The 13,359-nt window shown below is 37.0% G+C and overlaps 4 protein-coding genes across 4 annotated transcripts; 2 read left to right on the plus strand and 2 right to left on the minus strand.

Annotated features, from left to right (window-relative positions):
* Positions 1-104: 104 nt before the first annotated feature.
* LOC125193365 (AP-4 complex subunit sigma) lies at positions 105-2,833 on the plus strand. Its single transcript, XM_048091136.1, has 4 exons — positions 105-321; positions 1,201-1,287; positions 2,371-2,439; positions 2,512-2,833. The coding sequence occupies exons 1-4, from the start codon at positions 181-183 to the stop codon at positions 2,644-2,646; spliced, it is 432 nt and encodes a 143-aa protein (XP_047947093.1). The 5' UTR covers positions 105-180; the 3' UTR covers positions 2,647-2,833.
* Positions 2,834-3,234: 401 nt separating this feature from the next.
* LOC125196789 lies at positions 3,235-5,751 on the plus strand. The gene is made up of 7 exons (XM_048095413.1): positions 3,235-3,367; positions 3,432-3,557; positions 3,679-3,734; positions 4,102-4,225; positions 4,320-4,426; positions 5,252-5,321; positions 5,409-5,751. The coding sequence occupies exons 2-7, from the start codon at positions 3,476-3,478 to the stop codon at positions 5,486-5,488; spliced, it is 519 nt and encodes a 172-aa protein (XP_047951370.1). The 5' UTR covers positions 3,235-3,367; positions 3,432-3,475; the 3' UTR covers positions 5,489-5,751.
* Positions 5,752-6,523: 772 nt separating this feature from the next.
* On the minus strand, positions 6,524-7,486 carry LOC125196790 (probable calcium-binding protein CML13). The gene is made up of 2 exons (XM_048095414.1): positions 6,925-7,486; positions 6,524-6,700 (listed from the first exon to the last, which is right to left on the minus strand). The coding sequence occupies exon 1, from the start codon at positions 7,365-7,367 to the stop codon at positions 6,930-6,932; it is 438 nt and encodes a 145-aa protein (XP_047951371.1). The 5' UTR covers positions 7,368-7,486; the 3' UTR covers positions 6,524-6,700; positions 6,925-6,929.
* Positions 7,487-8,430: 944 nt separating this feature from the next.
* On the minus strand, positions 8,431-11,380 carry LOC125192070 (glutathione hydrolase 3-like). Its single transcript, XM_048089524.1, has 7 exons — positions 11,169-11,380; positions 10,531-10,853; positions 9,942-10,460; positions 9,636-9,871; positions 9,221-9,488; positions 9,005-9,142; positions 8,431-8,786 (listed from the first exon to the last, which is right to left on the minus strand). Exons 1-7 carry the CDS (start codon positions 11,296-11,298, stop codon positions 8,541-8,543), a joined length of 1,860 nt encoding a protein of 619 aa, XP_047945481.1. The 5' UTR covers positions 11,299-11,380; the 3' UTR covers positions 8,431-8,540.
* Positions 11,381-13,359: the final 1,979 nt, after the last annotated feature.

Below are 13,359 nucleotides of genomic sequence, written 5' to 3' on the forward strand. Positions count from 1 at the left end.
GACCAAATGAGCTAATTCCTGATTTATTTGGTAAATACATGAATAAATGAATAGTTGAGGGGCTGAAACCGAAATTACAAAATATGGAGAAGAAATAGGAAGCTCAAATCTGGCTGGGAAATTTCTTTCACCTGTGGCAGTAGAAAGATTTGCAGAAATTGGAAGAGGAGAAGGCCAATAATGGGGATCAGATTCGTATTAATGGTGAACAAGCAAGGGCAGACTCGTCTAGCACAGTACTACGAATACCTTAACATCGAAGAGCGACGAGCACTCGAAGGCGAAATCGTTCGCAAATGCCTCACCCGCAACGAGCAGCAGGTATCCCTCTCTCGTATTTTCTCCTGAATTTTTAATCGTTATTATGTATTCTGGTAAATTCCTTCGCAATTCCGAGTTTATGATTTCCTTTTCCCGATCAGTTAGTGAAACCGTAGCTGAATTTAATGAATTTGCCATTTGATTGACTTTAATTGATATGTCACCGGAAATTGCTTGATCGAGGCGATTTGTTAGAAACCACATCGATCGGTGGAAGTTTGATCGGTTGAATTGATTTTTAAGTGGCTGTGATTGGAGATTTTGTTGCAAAGAAGATTTTTTTTATTAGTTTGACATGTAATTCTCGAGGCTTGATCAGTATGAAGCTGCATTTTGAGTTGCCTTAAATTTTTAAGCGATCTAATGTAACTGAATGAGGTCTGTTTATTGTATATACATTGAAAAACTCAACCATGAAGCAGCTTGGTAGGAGATCTAGATAGGTTAAAGTATAAGGTTGATTGGTGGCTATTGCATCATTACTGGGTCTTGCTAAAGGCTAGAGTTGTTTCTGGGGATTAAATTTCATCTTTGCTGAAGGGATTTATTCCTATGCGACTTTCGCAGTTTAAAATTTTCCATCAGATATAGTTAATTGTTAATTAATTTGTGTCATTGTCTGCTAACGAAGTTGCCCTTGTTCTTTACCTCAATATGTACTGGAATTCTCCTGCTGATTGCAGAACATTTTTGTATTAGAAAAAAATAAATATTTTCCCTCATGGGTTGTTGATATTGCATAATTGGAGGAAAACACAATTCTTTCGATTTCTTATTCTCATTCTTCCTCTTTGCTCTCTCTAAATTTTTAAAATTTTTTTTCCTGTGTGTGACTTGGGTTCTGTTGCTGCAAGCTTATTTTGTTTCTGTATCAAACAGTGTTCATTTGTTGAGCATCGGAACTACAAAGTGGTGTATAGGCGATATGCATCACTGTTTTTCCTGGTTGGAGTAGACAATGAAGAAGTAAGCCATTCTGTCTCTTAACTATAAAAAGAAGTCTTATTGTCTGTTTACTAGAAAGTCTTACTGCCTAGCCTTTATTTGCTTGAGCTTGTAATGCCTTTGTCTTCCAGAATCGAATTATATGATGCAACTGAATGTGAAGATAAAGTCTAAAATTTTATGGTTGCTCAATTCAATATATATGAAGTGTGTGGACTACAGTGAGTTGTTTGACTTGAATATTAGTGGAGATGTAGTTTGCGTATCGAGTGGTCTATTTTCTCAAAGAAAGAAAATAAACGGAGAGTAAGTGGAATCTGATGAAGGTTGTTTCCTCATTCTTCTAGGATATCTGAGTGAACATCTGCATATAACTTTGTTGATGATTTAGAACATGAATTGCATTTCTTCCAGCTAAAGTTATGGTTCTTCACCACGCTATTTATCAACTAACAATTACTGGCTAATAAAGTACCGAAAGAAAAAGTCTCTTGGTTGTTATGGACAGCTTTCTGATGTAATCATGTAGATGATGTGAAAGCCCCAAATGTGGTTACTACTATTGATGGTATTACGAAGCATCATCTTAGACTTCATACATAGGATCTTTATCCACGTACCAAGGTCATGTAATTTGAGAAGCATTTGATACATGTCAGAATAACCATGTGTTTGTCAAGTTGTGTGGCTAACTTATACCCTCAGCACAATAGTATCTTGTTTATTTTTATTGCATTTTATTCCTTCAGAGAACAAATAATATAGACAATGAAAGACATGTGGAATCTCAGATTTGTGGAAGTAACTTTATGCAACTTGAGATGTACATTAGTTTGCTCTTGTTACTTACTCTAGGTCTTTTTGTGTTTACATTTTTCTAGTAATCAAAACAAGCTCAAAGGTATTTAACTACATTGAGAAACTCCATCAAGCTTCGGAAACTGTTTTCTCTGGCTTGAGTAAATTAACCTTAAGTTTAGAGACGGCTCACAGAATTTGGTGCTAAGCTCGTGTAAAACATTACATCTAATATGTGAGTGAGCAACTTTGCTTGTAACTATATCAAAATGAACTCATCTCCTTGTTTGGTTATGTTTTTTGCAGAATGAACTCGCTATTTTGGAATTTATACACCTCTTAGTCGAAACTATGGATCGTCATTTTGGCAATGTGGTAAGTTCATAATCCCCCCTAAGCAGATTATGTTGTCTCGACTCCTCGTCACTGCATTTGGACTTTTTGCAGTGTGAGCTGGACATCATGTTCCATTTGGAGAAAGCACATTTCATGCTGGAGGAAATGGTTATGAACGGTTGCATTGTGGAGACGAGCAAGGCGAACATCCTCTCTCCGATACAACTTCTGGACAAAGCATCATAGTATGCAAGTTAGAACACCTTGGCTTGGAGAGAGTCCTGACAATACTCTGCTTGTAGCATTGCCATCTTTGCAAATTATGTTTCACCAAAAACAAGATTTACTACGTTTCTTGAGCTTGTAATCATTTTTCTTTTATATACCTTTGTGATCATGGAATTTTATTAATTTAGAGAAACGTTACCCTAAATATCTTTGTTATGACTTGTAACGTGACCCACCCACACAAATAGATCAAACTGAAAATAAAATGAAAAATGACATTTAATATATGTACTACTCCTTCCACATCGTTAATTGGGTTTATTAAAAAAATGGTAGTATAATAACAATTTTAAAATTAGTTTTAATTAAATAATTGTTTCCCTTTTTCTTTTTATTTCTTTCACTTTCCCTTTTTATTTTAAATAAATAATAACATTAATGAAAAATGCCGTTCTATATGTAAACAAGATAATTGAAAAAATTAAAATTTTATTACTTAATAAGTATTCTTTTCTTTTCTAAATCGTAGTTTGAGAACCACAATTTGATCAAATTTCTGAATAAATGGATTTTATTCATAGAAATTAACAAATCACATTAAAATAACTTAAATTCAAGAAATTGTATAAAAATAAAATTGTAAAATGCAACACTTATATCATCAAAATCGGAAGAAATCCACAGAATCAGATCGATCTTCTTCCTCGCGCGATTTCTGCTTCAAGCTCTCTTCATCACGGTATTCATGCTTTTGAATATATACACATATACATACAGATTACTTGATATATTTTCAATTGCAGTTGAAGATCAATTAGAGTAGTTAAACCGCACAAAAGGGGAAGGAATGAGTCAGAGAAAATCTGTTAATGGGAGGCCATCGGGGACCGACGGCTCTGATTTTTCATATCGAATGGTCGTCGATTCCAGTAAGCTCACATTTTTAAATCATTCACCTTTTTTCCTGGTTGATTTTCTCGAAAATTTTGGGAATTGCGTTTTTGCTGCTGTGGAATTTTAGTAATCTCCGATGCTATGTTGATTTTGAAGGATACCAAAGAGTAGCTGAAGGAAAATCTCGCCTCAGCAAACTGATATTTATCCAGGTAATTTCAGGGTTTTATGGTTTTAGCTGATTTTATTGTTTAATTTTGAGTTATAGAGTAAAATTGGGGGAAATAGAAGCCAAAATTCAAACAAAATTTCTCCTTTTATAATTTTAGTTATGTATCTGTGTTTCTCCTTTTTTTTCATAAAGAATTAATGGGTTAAATACAGTACATAATTTTTACAAGGCAGCTAATTGTTCAATCCATTTGCTTAAGCAATAAGCCTACAATTCTTATTCAATTAGCATTAGATTTATGTCAGCAACATTGCATCTTTTGCTCTTTAATGTTGTTTCTGTTCTTGTTCTTGTAGATTTGTAGGATTTATTTTTGTCTGTGATTTCGATTTCTGAATTTGTTGCAGGGCTTTATTCAATTGCTTGCTGCGGTAGTTGTATTTTTGCCTACGATGGAAGGGGGAGCTCTTGATAGGCTTTCAGTCTCTTCGAGTGTCATTTTCTTTGTTTCTCTATTGATAGGAGAATTAGGTAGGCTGAAACATCCTTTGTTAGTTAGTAATTCCCAATGCAGATGCCGGGGTCTAATTTTGATTTTTTTTTTGTCTCAATTGATGTTGTGAAGGTCGAAAGCGTAGCCTAGCTAGCCTTTTGAAGCTGTACTTGTTTGGATCTTCGGTTGCTGTTATTATCTCAGTTTTCTCTGTGCTTCAGAGTAAAAATTCACTTAAGGTATGATATCTTCTTCTGTATCCTTTGTTGATATGTTGTGCTTATGAATCTTTTAGGAAGAGAAACTAGCTACCTATCCAGATAAAATTGATGGTTATGCTTGAGTTACAAAACTCCATTTCTCCACAGAAAAAAACTTTCTTTTCCGCTGTGCTTGAGTTATTTCCTGGTGCGTCTATAGACAAAAAAGTGTGCAGTAAGTGTGTACAGCCATCCTGTGGTATTTGAGCTTTTTGAAATCCAGATCTCTACAAGTCAATTTGTTAAGGAAGTTGCATGAAACTTATCTGGTGATGAGGAAAGTCAGTTGAAGCTGAACTCGTATAATAACCATGAAAAATGGCCAAGTCGACACCCCCCCCCCTCCTAATATTCAAGTCACTTTTCTGATTTGGAGTTGATTTGTAGACACTTATCATGATTCTTAATATCCATATGAATTTGAGCAATTAGTTTCACAAAATTCACTTTCATTATATTTGTGGCCATGCATGAATAACTGGATCACTTCCGTACAAAGGGATAATATCTCGACAATCTTAAGTCTTTTCATGACAAGTAGTATTTGGCTTATGAAATGTTTCAATAATCTATCTTGGTGCCTCTTTCCCTCTATGCACATAAGGAAACATGTTGAGTCCTCTGTCAGTTGAAATTCGAAAGGTTTCTTAAATACATTACAAATTATTATTCTTGTAAATTGAACATTACATGTGACTTTTCTGTATAATTATTTCAATAATCGTTGAGTGTAATCGTCTTGTCAAATTGTATCCAGCTTCTACAGAATATATGAAAAACGTTACTTATGGCGCATGTGAACAGGTTATCAAAGATTTGAGTCGGTGGGCGACATCAAAGCTGGAAGTTTCACATATCGGTGTTGTTTCACTTGGTAAATTTCTTTAATGTGATGTAGAATGCTGAAAACAACGTGGAAGTATAATAAGTTGTTTACGCGTATTGCAAACTATGGATGCAGGACTAGTGGTGCAAGTATTTGCTTTTGCAGTGACGACCTCCCTCATCCACAACATGGCTCCTCCCAAGAGGTCCTCGTGATCTATTTCTTTGGTTTTAGTTCTAGAGGAGAGCAATCACATCTGGTTTCAACTTCAACATCATCCAAGGCGGAAACGGACTCCTTTCTTGGAACACAAAGGTGTGTGTATCGGATGTTCACGGTTCTTGTACTGTGTTTTCTTATTAGTCATGCGTCCAAGCTAGATACTGTGTGGGTCAGAGTATGGGATCATTTGACGGGTCGGGACTCGACTTGTCCCACATTTTATTTTACTATATATTGGAAAAGATTTTGACCTCCATCTCTTTGGGACATCTTCTTACTTGTGAACTTTCCTCGATACGATATGAAGTCTAGCATATAAGGGCATGAGCAACGGTGCGCAAAAAACACACACACACACACAGTGTAACAGAGATTTGCTTGTAGCCTCACGCAGTAACGCACATGGCTCAGCCCCACGACCGGGCTTCGTTTTATCCTTTAATTTAATTTTTTCGTACGCCGATTTTTATTTATTTTTGTAAAATCGGCTAATCAGCCATTTGAAAATTAGAATTTAAATTTTTTGGGCAATTAGTCGTTGCCAAGGGCCATTTCATTTTTTTTTTAATTCCTTTTCATATCTCTAAATACCCCTCACAATTCATCTCAGTTTCACACTACAATCCCACCTATTCTTCAATATCTCTCCAATTATCATGGTTATTATTATTTTCTTCCCTATGAATTCTAGTCTCAATAAGAATGTTATTTCTTAATGTTCATATATTATGATATGAATATACCACACCAATTCGTTATGTGTGGGTGATGAGATTCCATTAATGCAGAGCCAATTCCAATAGACTTATTGGAGGGTCCCATTGGCGTCCCATTCAACCATGGATGCTTAACAGGAATCCTCGTACGTGGTGAATAACTAAATTCCAATTGAAATGAAATCTTTAGGATAAATCAATGCAATTTAGGAGGAATCAATGAAAGGACATCAATTCCAATCGTGGATTTTCGATGCCTAGCCAAAATACGATGTTGTGTATAGTTAGTTGCCATTTTGTAGACAATTTCGATGAGAACAGTTAAAAATATTCATCAATCGATCTGATTATCTTAGGACTAGGTGATGAAATGAAACAACGTCACAAACTGATGTAGCAAAGAACTTCTAAATCATGTAAAATCAATAACTAAATAAAAAAATTCACATCTTCAAATATAGATATAAAACGAACCACCATTTCGCTCACCTGCAAAAAACAGCATAGATGTGCATCAGCTTAATCATACCATCAAACAGTTTGTGAGCATCTTCACTTATAATAAGAAAGAGTTTTGCACTGTTTTTTTGATCAATCTGATTCACAATTATCAAATTTCAACAATTCGATTGATCATATCCTAAATCGGACTCTGAATTGCGAAATTAGGCAAAATGCAAACAAATCAAAATTCGTGAAAATTAAGTGCACACCTTCCTCATTTGGCGAGCATTCGCGCGATGAAATCGTCGTATTTGATCTTGCCATCGGATCCGACGTCGACCTCCCGGATCCACTCGTCGAACTCCGCCGGCTCCAGTTTCTCGCCGATGTTGGTGAGGATGTGCCGCAGCTCCTTCACCACCACGAATCCGGTGCCCTCCTTGTCGAGCACCTGGAACGCGTCGCGGAGCTGCTTGTCGAACGGCTCCGCCTTGAGGTGCTTCGCCATCAGGTCGAGGAACCTCTGGAAATCGAACGGCGCCGTCAGCTTCTCCTCCGCGATCACCGATTTCAGCTGCGCCTGCGTCGGATTGCCGCCGAGGGAGCGCATCAGGATCCCGAGCTCCGACGCCGCGATTTTGCCGTCGCTGTCGGCGTCGAAGAGGTTGAACGCCTCCTTCATCGATGCTACCTGCTCGTCGCTTAGCCCCATTTTTGCGATTGGCTTTGATCTGATTTTGAATTTCTGATTGTGGTTTTTTTGGATTTTGGGAAAACGATCTGATTGAGCTGCTGATTAAATGCGAAAAGTGTGTTGCTCACCACTACAAAAATGGGCTATCACTACACTCTATGACTAATTCCACAAATTATATTTCTCATTATATTTAATTGAACCTAAATAAAATCAAAATTTCATATAGTATTATAGTATATATGATTAACGGGATGTGATCAAATGAAAACTCTAAATATTTTACAAATTCAAAACTATGATTTGGACCATTGAAAAATGTCAACAAATCATAAAAAGGCATCAAAAGGAAAATATCAACGTAAATTTCAACGGTAGTCAATAATTGATGTTGTGGTGATATTAAAATATTGAAATTTTACATGATATTGATACTGTATTGGAACTGTGTTGAAGCTGTGTTGAAAGTTTTGAGTTTGTACAATATATAAGTTTGCATTTTGAATAAGTCTAAAACAATATTACTATATGTCTCTTCACTCTTGTTGCGTTCACCGATGAAGTTCGTTTTGGCATGAGGTTGTAGAGACGGTGCAAGATAGAGATTTATTGGTTGTAACCATAAAAATCAACTAAGGGTCGGAAATAGTTGCTACTCCATTTTTAAAGGACGGAGGTAGTATAATAATAAAGGGTCGTGTTGTGATATGGACACCCTATGTGCCGACCAACGTGTTTACCCTTTGTTTGCTTTCTAGTTTCTCGTCGAAACCTTTTTCAACCCATTAATAAATCTTACTACCTCCGTTCCCCAAATATTGGCATACTTTGACCCTGCATGGATTTTATGAAATGTAATCGAAAATATGTTGAAAAAGTTGGTGGGATGTGGGTCCTATTTTTAAAGTATTAGTTTTATAATAAAATATGAGTAGGAATAAGTTAGTGGAATATGAGGTCCACTATTAAAAATGATAAAAAGTGAAGTGTGTCAAACTTTCTGGGACGGACCGAAATAGTAAACTGTGCCAAACTTTCAGGATTTAGGTAGTATTTCAAAAAAATGGAGGGAACCCAAACATAGGAAATTGAAAATTTTATGAATATACTCCATTTTTTAGTAGCAATGCACCACCTTCTTTGTGGAGTATGTACATTTTGTATCCAAATGTGGTAAAATATGAGTATGATTCAGACAGCCGCCGGCCAGCCGCCCTTCCTGGGATCACTTACGCCGGTTAACATTCCGTTACTGTTCTTCACTTTTCTCCCCAAATTGGTAATGTTTTGTACAACAAGCTGACAGATTGCTCCCCCTGCTTTAGCTTTCACTTGGTGCCCTCTGTCTCTCAAGAACTGCTGTCTCTCTCCAGACAGTTCAATGTGCTCGCCGTCGATCACCGTCCAGTTCTCGTAGTATACGATATTCGGAATCAGCTGCACCACATCATACACGTTCACTATTAGTGAATTAAACAATGTCACCTATTCATAAAATAAGTTAGATAACATCATCGTTTAATTGAAAAATGTCAAGAATATTATTACATTTAAGTTACGGAACAAATCAGAATTTGACTGAACTTCATGGATTTTCGGACAATTTGGCGATAAATGAAATATTTTTATATGTTGGGGTGAATTTATATACTAACCTTGTGGTACACCCTTGGGCTTTGAATAGCTGGTAGAGGTTCCATTTTCAATATAAAATGGTTGAGGAAGACTTGTGTGACTGCTGGAATGATATCCATACCACCACTCCCACCAAGAACTCCAACTAGTTCATTATCCTAACATACAGTATATGAATATTAAATCAAATATCATGAATCAAATAAAATATGATCCAATTTCAAATTTGTTGTTACCTTGAGGACAATGATGGGGGTCATGGAAGACAGGGGTCTTTTGTTTGGCCTAATGAAATTGGATGGAGAAGGTGGGAGCTCATCAGGTGATGATACCTCACTTGGTATTGAGAAATCATCCATTTCGTTGTTGAGGATTATGCCGGTGGAGGGCGACAGCACCCCTCCTCCGAACGCGTAGTTCACTGTCGATGTCATCGACACCGCGTTCCTCTCTGAGTCCACCACGCAGAAGTGGCTCGTCCCTTCGTCTCTCAGCTGACTCCATCTGAAAAATAAAAGGAATCGTCATCTGCATCGCTAACGATTCTTTGTCAGCTGCTAAGGACATGCTTGGTATGACAGAATGAAATGAGACGAAACTAGAAAATGAATGACAAATGTATCATGACTAAGAGAAAAATGAATCACAAACCTAGGCAAGTAGTATTCGGGCGGGAATGTGGTGTTGTCGAATATCCTCTCTCGGATCCTCTTGGCGAAGGAAGGCGAAAGCATGTCTGTCACAGTTCTGCTTACGTCCACGAACTCGGGGTCTCCGAGGTTCATCCTGATGGCGAACATATGCTTCAAGGCTTCCACTAGTCGGTGCAGGCCTAATGGACCTTCAGCAGCATGGCGATTCCCATAGCTGTTGAAGATGTTTAGAACCTGCACCGACCAAAAAAAGTCAATATATGATGAATGCTCTATTGATTAATTCAGTCGGGATTTGGCTCACCAGAGCAAGCCCGACCGTCCCACTAGAAGGCGGGGGCATTCCAAAGATCTTATACCCCAATGCCTCAGCCTCCACCGCAGGAGTCACTCTTGCTCTGTAGTTCCTAAGATCCTCCATAGTCAATATCCCGCCCGCTTGCCTCACGTCCTCGATCAGCCTTTCGCCTATCAGGCCGTTGTACAGGGCCTCCGGGCCCTGCTCCGCAACGGCCTGCAGGGTGTTCCCGAGCTCCACGTTGTAGCAGATGTCGCCATATCTGAGCAGCGTGGAGTTCGGGGCAAAGACCCTGGTCAGACCAGGGTCAGCCCTGATCTTTTCTTCATTTGCCTTAATCTTCAGCCCGAGATACGGGCTCACCACGAACCCGTCTCTCGCAAGCTCGATCGTGGGCTCGAACAACGCCTTCCAAGGCAAGCGCCCGTACCTCACCCACGCCTCGTAAAGCCCGGCCACCTCGCCCGGCGTGGCCATCGCCAATGCACCCAAGAGCTTAGCATCCTCATTGCCCTCATACATGTCCTATATTAATTTTAAAAAAGCGTTTGATAAGTAAACACTAATTTCAATGATTTTCGCCAACCGAGCCTACCTCCGAAGCAGCGGCCGGGGCGGTTTCCCTCATGTCGAAAGCGACCGCGCCCGGCTCGGACGAGGACCGGACCACCATGAAGGCCCCGCCCCCGATGCCGCTGGACATGGGGCCCACGACTCCGAGGCAGAGCGCGGTGGCGACGGCGGCGTCGACGGCGTGGCCGCCTTTTTCGAGCATGGAGACGCCGATTTCGGAGCAACGGCCATCGTCGGCTGCAACCACCGCTTGCTTTGACTCTACAACGTCGTCGTTTCGGGCAAAATGTCTTGATTTTAACTCCCATGGATGATGACCATCATCATCACTTCTCAAAGCAAAAACTGGTGCCAATTTTTATTCAAAATATTTAATAAGCTAATTAAGAATCAAGATTTCACACAGATCATGATCAAATTGATTGAATCTACCATTTTCTCCCCCAAATATATTTTTAAAAGAGGATTATTAATGGTTCCATTTACAGAAAAAATCAGACATGTGATACAAATTTTGTTCCATCCTAAATTTACTTTGATTGTGTGTCAGAAATAAAGTGGAGTTGTAATTTGTTGTGGAAATGTGTAAGAAGAAACAAGAAAAAGGAGAAAACAAAAAAAGGGAAGAAATAGGATAAAAAAAAATTGAATAAGACTCACAGGTTAGAGTTGTGGCTGAGAAAGCAAGGAAGATGAAGCAGAGAGCTATGCTTCTTCTTCTTCTTCTTCTCTTGCAGTTTTCATCATCACTAAATAGTAGAGAAGCATCCAATTCATCATCTCTCCCCATCTCTTTCTCTCTCTAATGAAACTGAGAGTTATGAGTGATGTTGAAAAGGGAATGATTCTGAATCAGTAACTAGAATCGTATCGTTACAAAACAGACGGAATCTTGTCTGTTTGTTTTGTTAAAAATATGTACTAAAGTACTGCTCCCTCCGTCTCCGATTAGGAGTCACAATTTGACCGAGCACGAATTTTAAGAAATGTAAAGAAAAATTAGTTGAAAAAGTTAGTGGAATGTGAGACTCATTTTTGAATATTGGTTTTATAATAAAATGTGAGTGAACTGAGTTAGTGGAACGTGGGACCTACTTACTATTTATGGTAAAAATGAAGTGTGACTCTTAATTGGAGACGGACTGAAATGGAAAAATGTGATTCTTAATCGGGGAACGGAGGGAGTATGTACTACTACTATGTAGGTATAAATATTGCCCAAATAAGACATGATGCTCAAAATTTAAATTAGTAACATAGACTTTGTGTATTAGTGTATGTGTATATATAAAAAAGAAGTCGTCACACTCGAGGATTAGGTTGCGTGCACTTAACCTTTTTTATATTATTAGTATCCTATTTTATTTGTAGTTTTGGACAAAAAATTGTATTACTATTATACTTTGCTGAACCAAGTAAACAAAATAATTTCAGGCTTTTTTGATGATAAAGCGTAATTTAGTTGGCGTTGGTTATTTATTTTTTAATTAATAAATTAGAAGTTCGAGTTATGAAGAAAAATAAAGAATTAATCTTAATTTTTTTTATTACAAATTAAAGAAAAACGATTATTAATGTTTTACTTTATTCCACGTATTAATTGCATGATAACTAATCTACCCTTGGTTAGTAGGTTATAGACATAGTGAGGGTAGGTGATGAGAATACTTTTCATAAAACTAGAGGTTTGGATAGACACGTTTATTAAATTTGAATTTTAGAATAACAAATAGTAGTAGTAGTATTACATTTTTGTATACTAATTTATCCTTTTTCACAAAAGGGTGGCCAAATGAAATTACTATACCTCTTTCATTATTCAACTCAACTCGTGCATTCTTATAAAAAAATAGTTAGGAGATCAATTTTTACCTTTGGATATGAAGCAATTTTAAATTTTTAGGACAGTTATCTTACTCATAAAGATGCCTATAAATTATTGCAAGAAATACATGTATACTCTTATTCTTATAACCCAAAGAACACAAAAAAAAGTTGTTTGAAAGTCACCTTTTATAGCATGACACCAAATTAATTTTAGTGGGGCCCACAATTAGTGATAAAAAAACCCCACCAATATAAAGTCCTTATCTTAAAAAATAGATACTGGTACGTCTTCTTGTTGTTCTTTAACATAGTCAGCGAACACTATTTTTATTTTTAGTATTATCATGTTATAATTGATTTGATGGAATAATACATAGTACTTATAAAATTCCATATAAAATAGAGTTTACATACTTTTGCCTTCCCCACATATAAATTTGAAGCGTTTAATTCATGTAATTAATTTGGTAGGTCCATTGAATGGACTAATTTGTTCTTTTTCCTCAACATGATTTTCTCATTTATATCATTTTCATGAAAATACATATGCTTTCTTAAACTTGCAATTCAATTAATGCTTATTTAAGATGATAAGAATTGAAGATGGAACTATTCTCTTTCTAATAAATTAACTGAGACGATATTAAAAAACTATATTGATTTCAAATATTTATAATGGCAACAATAAAGTAGGTAGGACATGTGGAATCCACCTTAAAGGCCCATGAAAATAAAACTCTTAAAATGTATAGATGGTAGTTGCATTTTATAGAAGCTACCTATTTGAGGTCATTTGTAGAATGGGGCTGAGTTTTAATTTTTCACGAAGGCTATAAAAATAGCCTGATTTTGAAAAGTATAAATGGATGATTTGAACTCTTATTGAAGTTGATAAAAGCCATGAGCTTCGAAAAATACAAAACAAATCTTGAACTTTCAAAATTTGTGACATCCCTTCAAACATATACAAATGGATGATTTGAACTCTTATGAAGGTTGATAAAAAGACTTGAGCTTTGAAAAA

Source organism: Salvia hispanica, chromosome 6 (assembly GCF_023119035.1).
Source record: "Salvia hispanica cultivar TCC Black 2014 chromosome 6, UniMelb_Shisp_WGS_1.0, whole genome shotgun sequence".
Classification (NCBI taxonomy): domain Eukaryota; kingdom Viridiplantae; phylum Streptophyta; class Magnoliopsida; order Lamiales; family Lamiaceae; genus Salvia; species Salvia hispanica.